The sequence below is a fragment of the Candoia aspera genome, chromosome 7, assembly GCF_035149785.1.
Source record: "Candoia aspera isolate rCanAsp1 chromosome 7, rCanAsp1.hap2, whole genome shotgun sequence".
NCBI classification, from domain to species: Eukaryota; Metazoa; Chordata; class Lepidosauria; order Squamata; family Boidae; genus Candoia; species Candoia aspera.
The window spans coordinates 28,028,921-28,050,235 of record NC_086159.1 but is presented as its reverse complement, the minus strand read 5'-3'; the positions used below and the strand labels follow the sequence as shown (position 1 = coordinate 28,050,235).

The 21,315-nt window shown below is 38.7% G+C and overlaps 1 protein-coding gene across 1 annotated transcript in view; it reads left to right on the top strand.

Annotated features, from left to right (window-relative positions):
- Positions 1 to 1,257: 1,257 nt before the first annotated feature.
- CARD10 (caspase recruitment domain family member 10) overlaps positions 1,258 to 21,315 on the top strand; it is a 50,121-nt gene continuing 30,063 nt past the window's right edge. The window contains exons 1-9 of the mRNA XM_063308981.1: positions 1,258 to 1,585; positions 4,613 to 4,828; positions 7,826 to 7,963; positions 9,148 to 9,473; positions 14,915 to 15,094; positions 17,726 to 17,881; positions 18,571 to 18,696; positions 19,386 to 19,583; positions 20,275 to 20,412. Coding sequence (XP_063165051.1) covers positions 1,531 to 1,585; positions 4,613 to 4,828; positions 7,826 to 7,963; positions 9,148 to 9,473; positions 14,915 to 15,094; positions 17,726 to 17,881; positions 18,571 to 18,696; positions 19,386 to 19,583; positions 20,275 to 20,412 — 1,533 coding nt within the window. The 5' untranslated portion in view covers positions 1,258 to 1,530. The remainder of the gene's footprint in view (positions 1,586 to 4,612; positions 4,829 to 7,825; positions 7,964 to 9,147; positions 9,474 to 14,914; positions 15,095 to 17,725; positions 17,882 to 18,570; positions 18,697 to 19,385; positions 19,584 to 20,274; positions 20,413 to 21,315) is intronic.

Here is a 21,315-nt window from a genome sequence, read left to right as displayed (position 1 = left end):
AAAAGAAAACTTGGCTGAGTACTATTTGGGTCCCTGTGGCACGACAAATAAGGTAATATGGACAATGCAGTGGCTGTTAATTAATCTTAACAGCTATTTTTAAATGTTTAAGTTGTTTTGTATGGATGTCTATATGTGATTTTGAACTATCTCTTTCCTCTTTTCATCTTTAAGGAATAGATATATAGTCCTTTGGATACAGGACTTATGTAGTCAACTACTGCAGAAACTACATAGCCCCAAGGAAACTCTGGGTGATGCAATCTGTGCACCATGAATCAGCAACATGTATGCATGTCTGAGATTGGTGATTCAAAGCATTTCCTTAGAATTCTGGCCCTTTCCTCTTAATCATAGTTAGACTTGGGAGAACTAAAGACCTGAACTGGCTCATATTTAGTTCATAGAGGAATAGGGCTGCTATGATTGACTAAATTATTATCTCACAAGATTTCTGTCACTTTCACTGCTCCAGGCAATCATTTGGCAGATGTAACTTTCTCCAATTTGAAGATGTTGCTAAATATCAGCCAGCAGTTGTTAGAGTCACAGGAACCCAAGTATGTTTTGGTGTAACTAGTTCATATATCATATTATGAACACTTCTACAGAAATACTTCATTATACTGTTTCCATTTTCCTATCTATTTCAATTTGTTTTGAAGGTGATCTGCAATTGTCTTCACTTCTGCCTAGCTTGAAACACTGAGACCAATTCTGTGGAGAGAGAAGGGGAGGTGGTGATGAAAGGGAGCTGGGAGATAGGGTAAGGTGAGTTTCTGTTAGTGAGAGAGCAGACTGCTGATAAATGCTGCCATGCTCCAAGCAAAAGGTCAATTGAGCCATGAGTATATAGATTTGCCTCCTGGATGCAGCAGATGTCATCTGATTGGATAATTTGGGACCTTGTTATCAACGAGTGCAAAGATCTCACATGGAAATGCCTAAGCCACAATGTGGTTTGAGCTTAGTGTATATTGTGTGCTCCCAGCCATTATGGATTATGACTATTGTAGCTGAATAAACAAACCATAGCAAGATAGAACATATCTTAATATGATGTGTTAGTCCAGACTATATTTGTTTCTGTGGCTTAGCCACATTTTTGTAATAATGAGTTGTTGAACAACCCATAATGATCTGGTTTACAATAAAGCATGATGGGAGAATTCATTCATTACAGTAAGTCAAAATCAAACCACAGTTTGGCTTAGTGAGATCCATAAACCATTCTGGGTCTGAGGGATAGGTATCAGGTATCATTTTATAGGGACCTAGCAATTTCTATTTCTCTCTCTTTGGCCCCTGATTGACCATGAATTACCTTACTGAGGACCATTCTCCCACTATGGGAGACAGTGCAAGGAATAAACTTTTGATTTTAATCTATGAATATATGATGCTTCTTTATGCTGTATAATATAATTGATTTGTCTAGCCTAGTACCATTTTCAGTGATCGGTGATTGCTCTCAAGCATTTCTGCTACTCAAAATTGATTGAAGTTGGTTGATCCCAAGAATTCAAAGTTATGGACTCTCCCCAGAGATGGAACATCCCAGTGACTTTGGACACAAGGCAAGATGGTATGTATATTTTGGATTTATCTTTTTAGCTGTCTTGCACTTTTTGTTTGTGTGACATGAACAGAGTAGACCATATTAACTCATCTTTACTTTGCTGTTTCTGTTTACCCAAAAAAAAAAATCTGACTATAGCAGGATAGTTTAACTGAACAGGACTGGAAATGAACAAAAATATACTGATAATAGAATTAAACTTGGTATGAGCCAATTTTTTCCCCAACCTGAAGTCCTCCAGATATGTTAAACTAAAGGGTTTCTATAAACCCGTCAGTATGAGTGACAGCCAATTTGGAAAGCTGTTATGGAACTCAAACTCCTGAAGAAGCATTCAGTACTGCTTCTTTTGTTCATTTAAATGTGGCTTAAGATCTCTTTGCTAATTGCTGGTTTTGATGTTTTTGCTATGCTTCATTATTCTGGCTGGAATTTTTAGGCTGGAAATTTTTTGAAGATTAGTGGTGTCTCTGCATTACTAAACTTTACTCTGGGAATTGCTTTATGAATTCCCATATTTGTGCTAAGCCAAAATGTGTTTTATTGGGTTTTGGGTCTATTGCGTGAAGCTTCTTCAGAAAGGTGTTAAACTAATTTACCATGATGTATAAGCTCCATGGTAACTTGTCTTGAGTTCTCAGTAATGCGTCAAATTCCAGTTCCCTGGAATTTAAGTGAAAATGTAGCAGTTAAAGTTTAGACCTCAGAATCAGATAATGGCTGTTGTTTTGCCTGTTGTGTAATGTGTCCATTCCTATTGGCCCTCACTGAAATTGCTAAAGGTGGTTTTGGTAGAAAAGCAAGTATTTGGATCTGTATCTTTGAAGACTTTAGATATGCTAATCTTCTGCTTGACTGTTCAGTGCTTTAGAGAAGGCTGTGGAAACTCCTTGAAAAGGGAATAGCAGAATGGCAGGAAGTCTTGCTCAGGCAAAGAACCGTTTATTCTGCTGCTTTGGAAGCTCAGAGCAGATTTGCTCTTATTTGAGGGAGTGACTGCATGCATGCGTTCCTAGTAATTTTGTTGCCTGGGGTAATGGCTAACTTTTTTTTTTGAGTGGAGATAATAATTGTAGCTTGTTAATAATAGGGACACTGGTTTATAATGGGGGGACAGGGGGAGTCTATGGCTCCCAACAAGGTTCTCAGTATTGACTGGGATAGCTAGGGCTTTTGGGATTGTAGTTTAACAATATTTGAAGGGCCCCAAGTTGCCTACATCTGTTTTGAATAATCAGTATAGTGTTGTTTGCTTATTGAAGCCTTTGTTCACTTTATTGAATAATTGGATGTTTCTTCTAATAGGAGCTTTTAGATTATACCAAGACTCTTAAATGCCCTCCCATTCTGTCTGATTTGGCCAAACATTGATGGTCACTAACAGATATCCTTTAGGTCAGTGTTTGTCAACCTTGGCAACATTAAGAGGACTGGTCTTCAACTCCCAGAATTCTGGGAGTTAAAGTTGAGACCTCTTAAAGTTTCCAAGGTTGAGAAAAACTGCTTCAGGTGATCAAATGCAAGAGAAGACAGAGCTCCTGCATCTTCTAAGAGTTGTGTTGCAGAGATAACTCTAGTAAGCTAGAACTACTTTCATATCAACAGGCATATGCTTCACCAAGCAGTTTAGACCAAAAGATTAGCTGGTGCTACAAGGGACTTACAGTTAGAATTTTGACAGCGAGGAAAGATGCAGTGTAAAAGAGGAATAATGATAAATCTGAACAAATACAGTTTTCTGCTTTGCTTTGGGGTTGGGAGCTTTTTTCCCTCTGTAAAGGGCTACTGTAAAGTCATTCAGAGCTACAATCAATCAGAGCCAGTTCTGAAAACACACTGTGGAATTACAACATTGCCAGAGGGTATGGCCATTTTCTTTCTGCATGCCACTATGTGCCTTTTGCTCCTTACATCATTTTATGATGTGCTAAACTATAATGTGTTTTGTTTGAATTTGGCATAGCAAGTTGTATGAGTTCCACCATTGTAGTTTGTCCAGCAAACTACAGTGGATTGGTACAGGGAGAGTGCGTAAGAGTGGATTTGGAGACTTGGATGATACTGAGAGTTTCACAAATTAGATTGAGGGCTGAAAATTGCATGAATCACTTGAGCCAGAGAGCTGCATTCTAGATTAGATCATGTTTAAGATGGGAATAAGAACTAAGGAATTAAGCTAAAGGTTTCACCATGAAGATGGGTTTTGAGGTAGATTAGAAATAGGAAAAAGTAGTGACAAATTCCATGTTCTATGCAGAAGTTAGATGTTTGGACAGGGACTTCCAAGACTTCATATATCTGGTATTTACAATAGATGTCTTCAGTTAAACTGCCCTAATGTCCAGCTTGTATGGCTATCTGGAGTGCACTACAATATGGAAGATTGTTTTTATGTCTGCATCATCCTTGTTGATACTGTTTCTTATTTGCAGCTAATTGTTTTCTCTCTTAGGCAGGAGTACATAACTTGCAGCCCATGCTAGGTTTGTCCCCAGAGTTCCCTTTTTGCAGCCCTCGGAGCTACTTCTGACTTTAGAAAACTGACAGTAGTTTCTTGACATTTCGAGATGGGAAGTACAACAAAATTGTTATGTAGGGCTGTGTGGAGATCTGTATTTGAAAGGCAAATTGTGATCTGGAGCATTTGTAGGTAGATAGTACCTGCTGGGAATGCCTTAAAGCAGCTACATCTTTCCCTGGTCTTGTGCATGATCCCTATTACATCGTGCATCCCAAAATAAGAATATTATAGTTTAAAAAAACAAAGAAAATCCCCAGGACTCCCCTCCCAAATTTAATTCCACCTACCTGCATAATGTACTGTAGCTCATCATTTTGTGGTCCTCAGTCTTCAAAGAGCAGCCCTAGGCTGGTTCCATGTTCTGTGCAGAAGTTAGAATTCCTACTTTAGCTTTCAGTATATACTAAAATGATGTGAAAAATCCATTCTGACTGTTGGTATAGCAAACTGTTTAAAAGCACTTGAGGAAATTAATGTCCTTAATTTCAGTAATACTGAATATGTGCTTATAGGGCCTGAGGATATTATCAGCCATGTCCAAAGCCTTTCTGAAGAAGAAGAAGAGGAGGCTTTGTGGGAAAAGATTGAGAGTGTGCGACACCAACTAACTCGCTCTTTGAATCCAGAAAAGCTGACACCATACTTACGCCAATGTCGTGTGATAGATGAGCAAGATGAAGAGGAGGTGCTGAGTGCCTATCGGTTTCCATGTAGGAGCAACCGGACAGGTGAGAGACATTTGGAATTTGCATGGATCAGTGAAGAGGGAGAGTGTCTTGTTTTCTACAGAGAGTTGGCTCCTGAATGAGAGGAAGGACCTGCTCAAGGGATCCCAGCCGTGGCTCTGTGGTGCATTAAAAAATCAATCCTGCGGCAGACCAAAGTTCCATGTAGCCCAGCATTTTCTTCAACCTAAGGCTTTGCTGAATTGAAATCTGACTTAGATGTTCTCAAAGTTTTCTTCCCCAGCAAAACAAAAAGAAAAACAATCCACTTCTATATTTTGAATTTCTTTTGAATTTCTGTTAGTGATATTTCTGAGCTGCCTTTTTTGTTGACAGTGATGGAGCATGCTAATGTATAGTATAGTATAGTATAGTATAGTATAGTATAGTATAGTATAGTATAGTATAACTTTATTGATTAGTCAACTGACTATATCAAGAGCATGCTAATGCTAGTGTCTATTACACAATTTCCCATCAGTCTGAATCTTCTTTGGCTGCTACACTACCTCTCAGCAGTGTGGCATTAGATCCCTCAGTCATCAACTAGATGTCTTTGGGAAACCTATAGTATGTTTCGAGCAACCCATCCTCAAGTTTGCGAGAAAGTCTCTAGGCATAAGGTAGGATATAAATTGAACAAAGAAATATAATAATGATAATAACACTCCTTGATTACAATGGCAGTGGGTGCACCCCTGGAAAACCCAAAGGGCCAGGTTGGGTACAGATCATCCTGGAGAAAGTCTGCAGTGTGGTTACTTAGAGAGGCATGGCTGTCTCTCTTCAGTATATTTACTGCAATAATGATAACAGACTGTTCTCATGTTAAGTATGGACCAGCTTTTATAGGCATAATAAGTGGCTGGGGCTCTTATATTCATAATAGGCAATTATCTATTCCAGTGTTTTTTTTTCCATTAAACTTTTGAAACACATTTTAGAATTTTAAAGTAGCTCATTTTGTGACTTGATGCATGATGGGCATGCATGATTTTTCTTGTCACAATATATTTACATGCCTGAATCTGATGCCTACAATTTTCTGAATTGTCACTGATATAACAGAAAATGGTCTCATTCTTTTTAAGCATCACCACTAGGGTTATTAACCTTTTGAAAAAGAACAATTTGAAGTGGGAAGTTATATCTATATCAATATCTACTAATTCAAGTATTGATGGGTTGTATTGTGTTCATATATACACACACTACATGTATTAATTGGTGTGGGTGTATAGAATTAGTATACAATATGAATATTTAGTGCATAGTATATTGTGTATCTGCACTGAGTTATCTATACTTTATCTGTTAAGAAGTAGGCAATAAGCACTGAAACAATCTCTCTTCTAAATCTGAGAACTTCTAAATGGATGTTGTACAGAGCAAGGATTGCAAAATAAAGGTCCAGTAATGGTAAAGATGGCCTTGAGCCAACTCCAGCTCCTTGGGCACAACCATGCAATTTTCTCGGCACCCAGCTTTTTCTTTGTCCATGTCCTTTTGTCCTAAATCAGAAAAGCCTCTGGTTTAGAATAATAGGCAGAGTTCTTCAGAATGAAATTTCTCCACTAAACCAGTAAACCCCTGAAATGGAGTCATAAATGGTACTTCAGACTTTCTCTAAATCTGAAAAACTCTTCCCTGAACTAGCATAATAAGCCTTCAGTGCCCTTATCTTTAGAAGTAAATGCATCACCCAAATCCTGGATTGTACCATGCTTTCTTAGGGGCCCTGTGGTTAGCATGCCTCTCAATATTGCTGGCCATGCTCATCTTTAATGCTAGGGGTGGGCAACTTTTTGTGGCCAAAAGTTGCAATTAACATTGGGGGGAATGGAGGGCTGTGGGCGAAGCCACATAATATATGAGGGTTAGAACAGGATTTGATGACAGAGAATTTGGGAGTGACTTGGGAAGGTCATATCACCTTTTAGTGTTGACACTATGTAGTTTTTTTATGTACCCCACTTCAAAGTGGCAGGAAATTGCTGTTGGTTTTCCACAGTCTGAGGAGCTTCAAGGGCCCCAAATGGGGAATCAAAAACTCCAGGAGGACCAAGGGCTGGAGGCTGCCTACCCTGGCTTTGCATCTGGAAGCAGAACTAGGGCATCTGGTGCCAGTGCCCCTGTCGTAGGAGACAGAGATATCAATGCTGCTATGCGAGTCCTCCTACCACTAGTCAGCCAGACTCAAGAAACATGATTTTAAAAGTAGCATTATCACAGATATATTATTTTAAGGAAAACAATCCTAGAACAAACCTAGTCCCCACCAGATATTAACATAATGCTAACCATGCAGATAGATTATGTTGTTTTACAAACGAAAATGGTTTACCCTCTTTTTTTGTAAGCTGCTTACAAAATTATTGAAGGTTGAGACTGAAATGTACTGCCCCGGCCTGACATTTTAGACAGCTGCCCGTGCTGCTTGCCCCCAAACCATTTCTTCCTTGCTTGGTTGTACCATCTGGTCATTTTATTCTGTTGGTAGCCTGTGAGCCTGATATTAAACTACAGGGTTTCTCATCCCTGACCTTGCTGGAGGGAGTTGGAGCCTATGGTCATGTTAAATTCATAAGGCCTAAGGAATTTCCCTAAATCCTGCTCAGGAAGACATGACTCTCACATCCAGCGACCTTTAAAAGGCCATTGCTGTTCTTGTAAAGGTTAGACCAAGTGGCCTTTTTGGCCTTTCAGCTTTATAATGCTAGGAATGGATTAGCCCACTGCATTAAGTACTAATGTGGTTTATTTGATTTTGATTTAGCATGCTGTATGAACTGTGCTATTAACCATAATTTATGGCTTAGTGTGATTGTGAACCTGGCTAATTGTTATTTATTCAAATTGTGGTTTATATAATGAGCCACAATTCGGCGCATGATGGCTTCATGTGATGGGCAAACACCAAGTCTAGGATTCTGGTTGCTCATCACATGAAGCCATCGGTTGTGTCCTCTGGGTGTGTTTTTTTTTTTAAACCTTCTGCAGGACTTCTCATGGATATCCTTCGGAGGCGAGGGAGGCGAGGCTACGAAGCGTTCTTAGAGTCCTTGGAGTTCTATTATCCTGAACATTTCACCCGACTGACAGGAAAGCAGCCTGTTCAGCGTTGCTCTATGATCTTGGGTAAGAGATTGTCAGAAACACCGTATGCAGTCAGATCTAGAGAAGCGTGATTCCACTTTGGAAGAAGCAGGGCCTCCAAAGCTCTTGATGCTCAGTTTGTGTGGATGCATAAATGGATGCTATATTGAGCTTTCTGCCGGTATAGAGAATTTTATGTGAGATTGCTTGGCCTGTGTTGTACCTAAATTTCTATATTTGTTTCTTTTTTTGTTTTGTTTTGAATGCCCTCCTAACATAAAGTCTAGGTAGTGGCTGCCGTTTTGAGGATAAAGTACTCCAGAACTGGCCTTTTATTTGTCATCAGAGCAATCTGGTTTTGAAATTTTAAGAAATAGAAATAGCCATATGGATACTTTTTAGAGCTGTTCCACCAGGAAAGTAGCAGCTTTGCATGTGTTGTCTTTGGTTTATGTTATGGTTGATATCAGCTAATCAGGGCAGTATTACAAAATGCTTCATGATACCAGGATTACGTTTCTGTATATTGGCTAACTATTTTGCCTTTTCTCTGCAGCTTCCACTCATACTTTTTGTTGTTGTATGTGAATAGACTCCTATATTGGAATAATGCTGTTATTTGTGAACAAATGTTATTTTTATTTGAACATCTCTCTTCTCAAAAGAAGGGCAAAATACACAGTTTGAGCTGATTTATGCCTAAAATAATCCACTCTGCATGTATTTTAATAAATTGCCATGTGATTATACAGTTTGTGTTTTCTGAATGCAAAATATGTATATCACAGGAATGCATTAGAGAAACATCCCAAAGTTAGAAAGAGGTATGTAACAATAGATAGGCCTCACAGAGAATTTGGTGCAATTCTCAGGAAATACCAGTTGAAATGCTTTTGTATAGGTTTGAGCAGAAGAATTTTGTTTGCCAGAAATGTCTGATACTTGGATTTTCTACAGAACAGTTTTACCAAGGCCAAGAGCTCTTTTGCATCCTGTGCAGCAAAGTGTGCTGCTATGTGTTTGCAGTAATGATTGCCTCAAATTTTAAGCAGACATGCATGTTTATGCCCATGCTACTTCACATACTGCAGTGCTTGCAAATTCAGGGGATGTATGGCAAGCTTGCTTATTGCATGAATTACACATGGGCTGCTCTGGATGATGACTTCTAGCCTTTTGTCTACTTGTGGCACCAAACTGATGATCACCCTCTGTCCCTTTTCCAGATGAGGAGGGCCCTGAAGGCCTGACTCAGTTCCTGATGATGGAGGTGAAGAAGGTGAGGGCCCAACGGAAGGAGCACCTGGCCAAAGAACACCAGCTCCAGATGAAGAATCAAGCCTTAGAAAAGGAGTGTGGCCAGGTGAAGCAACAGCTCCAAGGATTACAGAAAGTGCAGGAACGTTGGCAGAGGTTCCAAGAAGAGTGGGACTCCAACAGCCTGGAGCTGCTGAGGCTGAAGGATGAAAATTATATGCTGGCCATGCGCTATGCCCAACTTTGTGAAGAGAAAAATGCTGCTGTCTTAAGGAGTAGGGACCTGCAACTTGGGGTATGGTGAGCAGGATGTGTGTGCAGTGGTATGCACACACATGAATGCATGCTAATATTAGCAATTCAGTACAATGGAATTATGTCCAAATTAAACCAGGTTCTCTTCTCTTGATTAAAGGTTTTTGCGTTACTAAAATAGTGTCTGGGTGAACGTAATAGCCTCTTAAAAATCCTAGAAAAAAGAAATACGAAAAAATTACCAGAAAACTGCTCTGTTCCTCTTGCTTTCAGTTTCTTGGCACCTTGTGTTATGTCTGGTATAAGATTACCTGTCTTGTTCTTTAGTTTCTCATTACATTGCTCATTTTGAGGAACCCTCACTTTCATGCTAACCCTTTCTAATCCTATTCTCTGCTGAGTTTATTGCTGCTCCTTCCTGCCCTAAGTCCTTTTCCCTAATTTTGAATCTGCCCAAACATTCCACTTAGCTCCAGGGTAACTCATGATCCAGATGATACTATTAAGTGCCAAAAAGAACTGAGTTTGTGAAATGCCAATGGTTAACAGTTTTGGGATTTGAGAATCAGACTGTGTCTTGTGCCATGCTGGGTATAGGTTCTATTCAGCAAGAGTTTCCTTTACGCCTGTGACCTTTATTAACTAGGGAATTTGAATTTCCATAGTTTGAAATTGCTGGTGCCTTTTCTAGAGAAACTCTGGATTTGTAGTTTTAGATCTAAGCAGAGTCCTGGAAAATCAGTGACTGAACAAATACGTTCGACACTTGTGTTTACAAATCTTTGTTAGAGATGTTGATAACAAAAAATGTGATTTATAAATATATTTTAAAATTTACTCTGTACTAATTTTCTGTTTGGTGGTAATTGTGTACTTGTGCTAGATCTGGTGCATGATCAGCAAATATTCATGCAATTGCAAAATATCTAACCACCTTAGACAGGAAGGTTATTTTCCCAGGGTAATCTTTGTCCCCTGGTGATGGAATTCCCAAGTTACCATTTATGTCTCTGAAGCATTTTTGCTCACTCCTTAGCCAAAGCATCTCCCAAAATCACTTTCAACTGTGGGTTAGCAACAGTTCCTGCCATTGGCTTTCAGTTTAAAAGACAAGACACGCAAAGAAAAAAGTTGGGGAGAGATGGGAAAAAATAAGATTAAAATAATTATAGTATTACTGGTGGGGTCTGAGTTGGGAAAAGCATGGCATCCTTCCAAATTTCTCAGAAGTGGCTCTTAAGGTTTTAAATGTATAATCTAAAATAAATAATGGTGGCAGGAGATATACAGTAGGTCCTGAGGTCACGTGACTCACCTAATCTGCATTTAACAAAACAAATGCAGCAGTTTCAGGTAGCATTTATTATCGGGAGAGAGGAATATTTTGTGTTCTAAATTAGATACCTTCTGGATGTGTTAGAACTGCGTGGAAGCAAAATGGTTAAAGTGTTGGACTGGATCTAGGTTCAAATTCCCACTTGTCCATAGAGCTCACTGGCTGATTTGGATACTCTCAGCCCAATATATGTTGCTGAATTGCTGTTCTGGGGATAAAACTAGCAGAGACTTTCCACTCTCCTATATGCTCTCCTAAATTCTGAGAGGAAAGATAGGATATAGATGTGATAAATAAAATATTCCCTGCCCCACCTCACACCACCTCCCAACCAGTGTGGCCAAGGCTGGTGATTCTGAGAATTGGCTGTCTGGGAATTTTGAGAGTTGTGGTCCAACACATCAGGGGTGTGCCACATTGGGCAGGATTGTTTTAAATAGCAAGTGCAATTTATGTGGTAGATTGTTAAGGTCTGGGTCCATAGGAGCATACCTACATTGCTTTATTTATTTGATTTATAGAACTGCCCAACTCATACATTGCAACTCTGGACAGCTAACATAGGACTAAAACCAAAACCAGAACCAACAAAGTAACAAACAACAAAGAAGAGAACATAGGAAAAACTAAAGCCAACCCACAATACTACTGTGATTCAATATTTCAGATGTTATTCATGCATAGTTTTAAAGTAAAACCCAAGCACCAGTAAGGTTCAGAACTATTGATCATATCAGGTTTAACTATCTCTTGCCATTTTAATCTGAGCCTGCCTAGCAATTTAGGAGGACATCCTTTGATTCCTTGAAGTATTATTCAGTCTCTGTTGCAACATCTCATTTTGCTCTTTGTAGATGGAACATTCACCTGTTCTTGCAGAGTTGCTGTGGGCCAGAACACTAAGCCCAGCTCTTGGTCCCAATGTAGGATTCTTTCCTACTGCAGAGTCTGTCACATTCTTTGTAACACACATACTTTAATGCTACAATTATGATATAAGCAGTGAATGGGAGTGAGCAAAGTGCCTCCTATAAAAATGTCTGCAGCATAGGTGAGTTTCAGATGATCCTTTTGACTAAGCCAAAACAGTCTTTGTGGGAAAAACCAAAGGAAAGGCAGATTTCTTCATAACCAAAAATAAGACAACCTGATATTATGAGATGTGGCCTTGTTGTGTGGGAACTGTATTGTACTTACTGTTCTTTTGCAACAATGGGATTTAATGAAAATCTAGTAGTAGTTTTTGTGTATGACCAATAGTGTCCTTTTAAAGTATCCCCAGGTGAAAAATTGGTTTGGGCTGCACGTAAGTTGTTTTCTACTATCAAATTATTAATTGATCTAACCAGGAGATCTCCTGGGTTTTAGGCAGAAAGCTCATCTCCATTATTGCATATCTGATATTTTTTAAGCTGCAGATGCCAAAAATTGAACTTGGGATCTGTTGCATACAAAGAACGGGTCTAAGTCTTGACTTATGGTCCCTCCTCAATTTTCTCATCTCCAGTTTAAAATTACTAATGTACCAAATATATCCAACCATCTCTTCCAGACATCAATAAAGGTAAAAGGAAGCTGCCTTATTCCAGGTCAGTCCATTATTGCCTACTCTGATTGGCAGTATCTGTCAGGGGTCTTAGGCAGGAGTTTTGTATGTCATTTTCCATTTAATCTTTTTAAATGGAGATACCAGATATTGACTCTTGGTCTGATTGCATGCAATGCAAGCCCCCTCCTAGTAACCTATGAATGTTCTCCAGGTATAGCAGCAATTCCAGATGTCCATCTAGTTTTTACTTGCCTTCCTTGCCTCATAAGAAAGCTGGGCCTTTTGTTGGGCTCTTTTGGTTGGCCTTATGTTAGCCTTCCAAATTATAACTAATTTAAGGATATATGTAAATTATAATTGCATGCAATAATATGGTGTCAGATATTTAGTATATCTCCCCTCTCTTCCCAGTTATACTATGCCCCTGAAGAATAAGCCATTACCTGCTATTTTACTCCTCAAAGCCCTGTGCATATTGATGATGCTGTAAAAATGATAGATGGTGGCAGTCCTGGCCTTTTTTAGTTAGATCTGAGCTTGAAGTTGCTTTCATATTTGCTCTGGGAAGGCATTAATTTACAGGCCATGGCAGAACTATTCCTAATCTTCTTTTGAGTGAACTAAACAAGTTATAATTGTGCTGGGCATGTTAGCTATATCTCCCAGAAATGTAGGATGAATTTTGAGGGTGCATTTATATGAACATATCTACTATGAAATATATAGGTTTTCCTGGTTATTTCAAGATTTGATATACTGTATATTATTTTGATTTCAGCATTTACCCTTCTTTGTCCTTAAAGCTCAAACATACCAACTTAACAGTATGATACCAATTTATTTGCATAGTGTATTTGAATTCACAATCATCTTAATTTATCTCAATAACCTTTAGAACAATGAGATAAACTGGTGTTATTATTCCATATTGCTGATGAAAGTTACCCAAGATTATTGATTTTTATGATAAAGGCAAAATTTGAAACATAGACTTCATGGTTCTTGATCACAATGCTACATTAGCTTGAACAACTCAGGCTAAAGTAGAGTAAAGCTATGGTTAAAGAAACATACACTCATTCCTGTATATTCATTAAACTCTTCAGTGGGTGACTATATTTATACAAGAGAGAAAAAAACTTAAGAATCTCATGTAATCATTATAGTATCAATCATTTTAATATGATGTATTGTGTGCTGCAGTTTTAGTGTATTACACTTGTATGTGTATTCAGTTTGTATAGGAATGCTTGGTTATTTTTCCCTTGTTGGTTGAAACATGAATGGGTAGTGCTTTTTTATAAAGGTCCCTAAACTTATTTTGACCACACTGTTGAATTTTGTGGCATGATTTCCAAAAATTGGAGGCATGAATTTGTTAGCATTTTGAGATGGGAAATACATGGAAACTTGAAAGCATAAACCTAAAATAAGCTTAACACTGGTAACCAAGCATAATTCCCACTCAAGCAGAAAAGAAGAAAAATCTCAACCCCACCTATGTGTGTGATGCAGCTCATCCATTTTACTTTAGTATGGCCTTTCTTCCCCTTTCCTACTACCAAACATCCATGGTGGTCTGGGATGTGGGTTTAGCTAGCTTACCCATGTGCCTTCTTTATAGCTTCTTTCAGTGGCCTTAGAGTTGCTTCAAATTAAATGCAACTCTAGGATTCATCTGAAGTACCTGTCACTAGAATTTCTTCTGGAGATTGGTACTTACTTACTTACTTACTTACTTACTTACTTATTTATTTTCTGCCCCGCCTTTATTATTTTTACAAATAACTCAGGGTGGGGAACATACCTAATATTCCTTCCTCCTCCTATTTTCCCCACAACAGCCCTGTAAGGTGAGTTGGGCTGAGAGAGAGTGACTGGCCCAAGGTCACCCAGCCGGCTTTCATGCCTAAGGCAGGACTATTTCAGTCCGCTGGTTTCTAGCCCGTTGCCTTAATCACTAGACCAAACTGGCTGTCATCTTCAGATGAATCCCAGGTTATGTTACGTTTGAAGCGACCGAAAAGCAGGCAGGGGTATAAAACAGTCAAATCCCCATCTTAAACAATGTTTTCACTCCAGATACTTGACAGAATTTATTAGGCCACACCTTGGTTACTTGGAGTTCACTTTAAGAAATGGACACATCTACTTCTTCCTCTATATGCTGGATACCAAGTCAGTGTGTCTGGTTGGATGTGTTGGCTAAAAATGATGGGAGCTGAAGTCTAGTACAGCTGGAGGAAATGAAACTGGAGAAGGCATGGCTAATTTTCTCTATTTTCTACCTGATTTTTTAAAAAAGAGATTTTGAGCACGTGCCCATTAAGTGATTGTTTTGCAAACCCACAAAGCCATCTTTGATCTTTCCATTAAATTCAGAAATTAGGGCATATATCATGAAGAGAATTCACCTATACTCAAATTTACTCTTTTCATTACAGTATTTTGATTGTGAACCATACATAAAGTTTTATGTAGGACTTAATTTTGATTAACTTCCCAATCAAAATGAAGCCCTATATAAATTTATCTCCTTGTTTCTCTAGTGCTGTAATCAATGTAATGCTGTGATAGTCTTTATTCTATATTTCAGGTAGATCAGTTGAAATGCAAGATCACTACTATGGAGGAAGAGTGTTCCTTATTGAAGAAGCAAGCAATGGCTCCTCAGCGAGAGGTGGAAGATCATGGATTTACTGACAACATTTCTGAATTGCAAGCTGAGAACCAGAGGCTAATTGCTTCACTTCAGGAGTTGCAGAATGTAATGCAGGTACATTCTGAAAAATGTGGACTTAATTCTAGTCCATAGAAACATTCTCTACTCTGAACCTTCTCCTATATGGGGTCATTTTTATGTTTAAATTGGGACTGTATCTGAAAGGGCATCCTTGATCTATAAAGCCTAATTATTTGGTTGCAGAGGAACCCAAGCATGGTAACTCAGAGAATCAGGTGCTGCTAGATCCTGATTATTTGCTGGTCTGCCCTGAGACCTCAGCTATGGACCCTCTAAGGTTCTCTGTTGTATAGTCCAGACTTCCCACTTGGTGCCTTTGAGAAGTTTTGGACTTCACATAATTCTTGAAGCAGCAGGGCTAAATAGGCTTGGAGTAATTGGGGTATTTAGAAACCAGATGTCAGGGAAGGCTGCTGAAGACTTGAAAGGAAGCCAATTTGTAATTGAAGAATTTCATCTGCATATAATTAAAATCTCTGTGTTAGAATTTCATCCTGGGCCTGTGACTGGGTTGCTACTTCACACTAACATTATTTGTTTTAGCTATGGTTTGTTTAATAAGCAACAAGTAAAGAATTGATTCATATATCACACTAAGTCATAAACAATGTTTTGCAAGCCACAGTGGTTATGTTTGCACAGTAAGCTGTGCCAAAACGAAACAAATCACATGCTTCGGTGCCAGGACTGTTATTTCTCTCTTAAAACCAAATGATAAAGACTTTACTATTATTATTTTTATACTACTACTACTACTGTTGTTATTCCAGTTACCAGTGGAATCTGAGCATAGAGATGTAATCCAATGCAATTAAAGGGCATCTGATTGGCAAAGGCCAAACTAGCTCTATGTGTGATTTTATGCGCAACCCTTAAACAATTAAAGAGTGAATCCAGCAAGGCTATTCCTTTCTTTCCAGCAGTGCCTTGTATTTTTTTATGAATCACTGTCTTTGTTCCCTTCTAAATTACCTCATCACAACACTGACAAATGCTGTTTCCCCTTGACTGGCTTAGGAACAGAGTAGTCTTTTATAATAAGTGTAAGCCTGGCCACCCCAGCTAGACATACTATGGGAGATGTGTTGATTCGTGCACTGGTGCTGGATCAGAACCTGAGTTGGTAGAGTGCTAAAAATAAAACATATTTTAAAAAGAGGGCCTCTAGCACTGGCTTAGATGCTGCTAAAATATCTATGGGTGGTTTGAACAGCTGTGACTCTCAGCTGTTTGGGAGATGTAAACTGCCTGTTATATCTGGGTTACCAAATAACCCTTATTTTTACCCTGGAATATATGTAGTTTTGAAGTTTTCCTTGAAGATGTGATTTAAAACTAACCTGCATTATGGGATTCTAATTATTTGGTCATTTACATAAGTTTATTTCATAATGTACAACTTATTCTAATTTGTTTGAATTTTGGTGAATGTTACTTAAAGATATTTTGGTTTGAGATTCTTCTTCTTTTTCCCCCAAATCCTCTTTAAGTTTTAACCAGGAAGAATATATAGTTTTTAAGGAAAAAAGTATTGGTGAGGAAGAAGCATATGGATACAATCAGTTATATAAATCTATTACATGCTCAGCAAAATATTGCCATTTCCATTATACTCTGTAATTTTTATCTAGAGTGGTTTAAGAACTGGTCCCAGAAAGCATGAAATTGTAAGGTTCTTATCTTGGAAGACATGAGCCCATCTCCCCATGTTAATAATGGTCCATAAAACATTGCTTAGCTATGACATTTTGACTGTATGTTTTCAATCTGACATAGCTTGACTCTTTAGAATAAGTACTTTTCACTGCTTAGATCCCCTCATATCACTCATCTAAATATAATCAAAACCATACTTCTGACTGTACATTATTGGCTTTGACAGCTACTGTGGCTTACTGGTTTAATGCAGACAGATGCAAAGTCAGCCTGTGGAAGTGCCCTCAGGGCTGACCCTACTACTAGGGATACTAAGACAAGTATCTTGGGCTGCAAAAAGGTAGCCAATATGCTGTGGAATATATTTCTACTACCAAGGAAGAGAGAGATCTGCTTGTGTGGTTTTCTGTTTTAGAAGGCAGTAACTTGATTGATCTTAGAATCTATGTATCTTGATTTTGCAGGGAGGAGCATCATTCATTGCTCCATCTCAGGCAGCAGAATATCTCAGACTACTCTTGCTGGGAGTGAAAAGGCTGTTAAACTGTATCAACCCTATAGTCTCAGACAGATTTAACAGTCATTCTCCCATTAGAAATTAAGGGGCCAGACTTGCTAATGGGGAGTTCTCAGAATCCCTACTAGACTAGAGGATTCAGAATTATTTAGAAGAAGCCATGAAATTTACATGATAGTATGAAGTTTGTTGCATAAATGCACCTTTCAGTTTTGGTGGTAGTGAAGATATATAGATATAGAATTGGTTAGTCTTTCTCAAAATAAGACCTTCCAGTGCTAACTGAGGATGAAGGGTGTTGAACACATCTGGAGGGTGTCAAGAAGGCAAGGACTAAAATAGAACACTGTACTTTGGAGCTCCTGCTGGAGATATTTTAAAATATTCCACTATGTAAGCATGCCAATTTCTGTTATTTACTCCAAAAGCCTTAATTATCCTGAAATCATTATGTCCCAGCAGATGAGTGACTTTGCTTCTTTACTGTTTAGAAAGCAAGGGAAGACCATGTTCTGGGTTCTGAAAGGGTCCTTCTAGACATTCTGGAGCATGATTGGAAGGAAGCACAAGCAGATCGACAGGAACTGTGCCAGAAACTCAACTCCTTACAAAATGAGCTGCAGTGGGCTGAAGAGCTGAGAGATAAGGTAAGATGCTCTAACTCTAACCCCAGACATTTAAGCTTAGAGCTACATTGGAACAGACATGAAATCCTTGTTCCAGACATTAATGAGCAAGGAATCTCTGCTCCATGGGCTAAAGGCAGACCACCAGTCAAGATAATTTTGGACTCTATCCAGGTCACTTGTAGTTCTTACTTCGTTCTGCCTTGTTGCCAAACGACAAAACTGATGGAATCTTTTTCAAATTGAGACCAAACAATGGAGGATGATAGTATTAACCCACCCTCCATCCCTGCCAATAGGTACACAAAAAGAAAAATAAGAGTCACATTCTAACACCATTCATTTCTGGATTTCGCTACTGCTAGAATGAACACCTTCATAGATTATCATTAAGGCAATTTGAACCTCAGCAGGAAAAAATCCCCCACCCTTCTTTTAATGTCTTTTAAACATCAGGTACATGCTTTCTACTCTGGATACCCTAAGTTCAGTCCCATTGTTATAAGCTATGTGTGATAATTGAAAGTGGGGTGCAAGTTAGGTGAAACATATGCATCTACATTTTCTTTTTATTTCATTATATTACTTTCCTAATGTAATTATGTTCTGAACCCTGGCATTTGAAAACAGATTGCAGGCCTCCAGCTGCCTTTGTTTAAGACCTAAACATTTACTTGGAAAATAATCCATCTCTGCAATTTCTCTCTCAGTACCTGCAAGACATGGAAGATTTGCAGTTGAAATACCAGACTCTGCAGAAGAACTGTGATCTTTATAAGCATAGGATGAACACTGTGCTGGCTCAGCTAGAGGAGATTGAAAAGGAAAGAGATCAGGTAAATTGCTTCTTTTCTGAAATATTTCCTTGGTTTATAATTATGGGCTGCAGTTAAGATTAAACCATGTGGTAATGTTCTTGCTACCCCCATTTTATGCCACTTGAAGTAACAGAAAAATAGAGAAACCATGTAGGAATGATAAGATGCAGTGGAAGAATGATGCTTGCTTTATGTTACCAATCCAGCCTGTTTCTCAGTGAGGTTCTTTATAGATATCCATGTAGTATGATCACAGATCCTAAAGAAGATAGAACCATCTAGAGAAAGAGAAGTCTGTCAGGATGTTTGTTTATACCAGTTCCAGGTTGCTTGGATTATTTTTTATTGAATGTGCTGCTGTTCCATTACTGTGGTTCTGAAAGTAATTGTATACTGACTGTATTATATGTTAATGTGTTCTCATTTCTCTGTATTTCAAATAGCTATTTTACTGTAATTTTACTATTAATCTGGAAGTTCTTTGTTCAGAAAGGCCTGGTGAATGCCAGAAAGGGGCTGAAGAGGACTTTACTAAACCATGACATTTTTTGATTGTGGATACTAAAAACAGTTCAAATTATGCAGCAGTGTGCAAAAATGGATATAACTTATTTAGCATGTGATTTGGAGAAAAGAAAAGAATATGCTATGCACAGTTCTGCCTATAATCTCACTTACCAGCTCCCCTTCTTCACTGTATCCTTTAGGCCATTCAGAGCCGAAATGACATTCAGCTCCAGTATTCCCAAAGCCTCATTGAGAAGGACCAGTATCGTAAGCGTGTTCGGACCTTGGAGGAAGAAAGGGATGACTTGCTGAGCAAACTCACACAGGTTGAGGGCAAGATTGGCACGCTAGAGGGACAGTTGCAGCGATGCTTGTGTAACAGAGGCCTTGCCAAGAAGGTGTGTTTGGAGGAAAAAAGGGGCCCCTGATAGAAAGTCAAGAAAAAGGCCAATGTCTTGCTGGAAAGGGAAGAGAGGCTAGAATTTAATGGAATGGAGTTAAGTCTTCTAGAGGGGAGGAGGTCATATGTGAGTGGCAATGTAAGCTACCCTCCTTGCCCTCATCCTCTAGATAGCTGCAAGAGTGAGAAATCAGAACACAAAATGCACAGGTAAAAATAGCCCCATCCCACCGTCCACCAAGAATGCAGAAACCAAAAAAGGGCAGCTAATTATTCTAATCTTAAACTGTATTAAACTCTGTGACATCCAAACTGTCCCAAATTCTTCTTCAAGCCCTTGATGTTTTATCAAAATAAAACAAAAATAAATCCCAATGTATTCATAGGATTCTAGCCCTATATTAAGAAATCAAACAAATTCTGATACTGCAAAAGTGAAATTTTCCTCTGAAAATTGAGTCAGTCTGGATGACTCTTACAATCAGAGAAGGAATGGTCTTTTTACCCTCCACAGAATCATTGCAGTAAATACGGTAATACAAAGCATTCTTGTCTGAAAATTAAGCCACCTCTGTGTATGTGTGTGTCCATCTGTGTATGAGTCTTTAGAGATCACAGCAATTACTGAATTAGTAAAATAGTTACTTTATTTCATTCATTCTGTCTTTTTCTCTCCCCTGCCCCTCAAGGTATGTTCCTCTTCCCATTCACTCTACAGCAGCACTTGGAGCATAATAGAGAAGCCTTTGTCCCCGGAGGACGGGATTGTAGATTCGCCAGACATCCTGGATATCGTGTTCCCTAGAGACGCTGTAGGGCAAGATGTGGTAAGAAGAGATTGTATAAGCCATGACCTCATAAGGCACATGTCTTAAATGCTGAAAGTCCTCACTTCACTGATAGCTCTGATAACAAAGAATTAGGTGGCACAGAGTAATCACTGTAGTCACCTGACATTTCTGAGGTATAACTTTCAAAGCCTGTCCAATAGTGAGAGATGCTGAAAATTGTAGTTTAGCAAAATGTGGAGGACTATCCTGTGGAGGCTATTAATGAAGAAAGACCACTGTTTGATAGAGCTGGTGCTTTTTGGAGGAAAGAGCTGATCTGGTATAAGATAGTTTTATATGTTCTTGGAACTGTTGCTGTATTTCTGCTCAGCTGGCAAAAATTGATATCCAAAGCTGAAAACATGCTTATCAAGGGAAAGTTGAGGCTATAAGTCAGATTCCTGCAACTTACTACCCTCATGTTGTACTGGGAATCTTGGAAGTTAGAGTCCCAAAACATCTAGAGGGCTTTAAATTGGGAGTTGCAATCCCAGCATATCTGGGGAAGACTGTTGAGAAGCCTCTTTTATTACTTTTGATGAGAACAGATAAAATCCCTGTTCTCGAAACAAAATAATGTGACTTTCTGCACTGAGCCCAGCAGGTATGCAAGGCTGTCCACAGCCACTACCATTGGCTTATTATGTATTGGACTCCTACATTCAGTAAATAATTTACTGCAGGAAGTCATACTCACCAGTTTTCGAGAGAGTGTAATGGATCTGAATGATGAAAATTCAACTGCTTTGAAAATTTGGTGCCTGAACCATCAGTTTCCAACACAACTTCTTTAGGAATAAGTTCTAGTGAAGACAGTAGAATTTGCTTTTGAGTCTGCAGGTTTAGATGAGTTGGGCTTCATGGCTGCAATCCAGGAAACATCAAATTACAAATGACCAT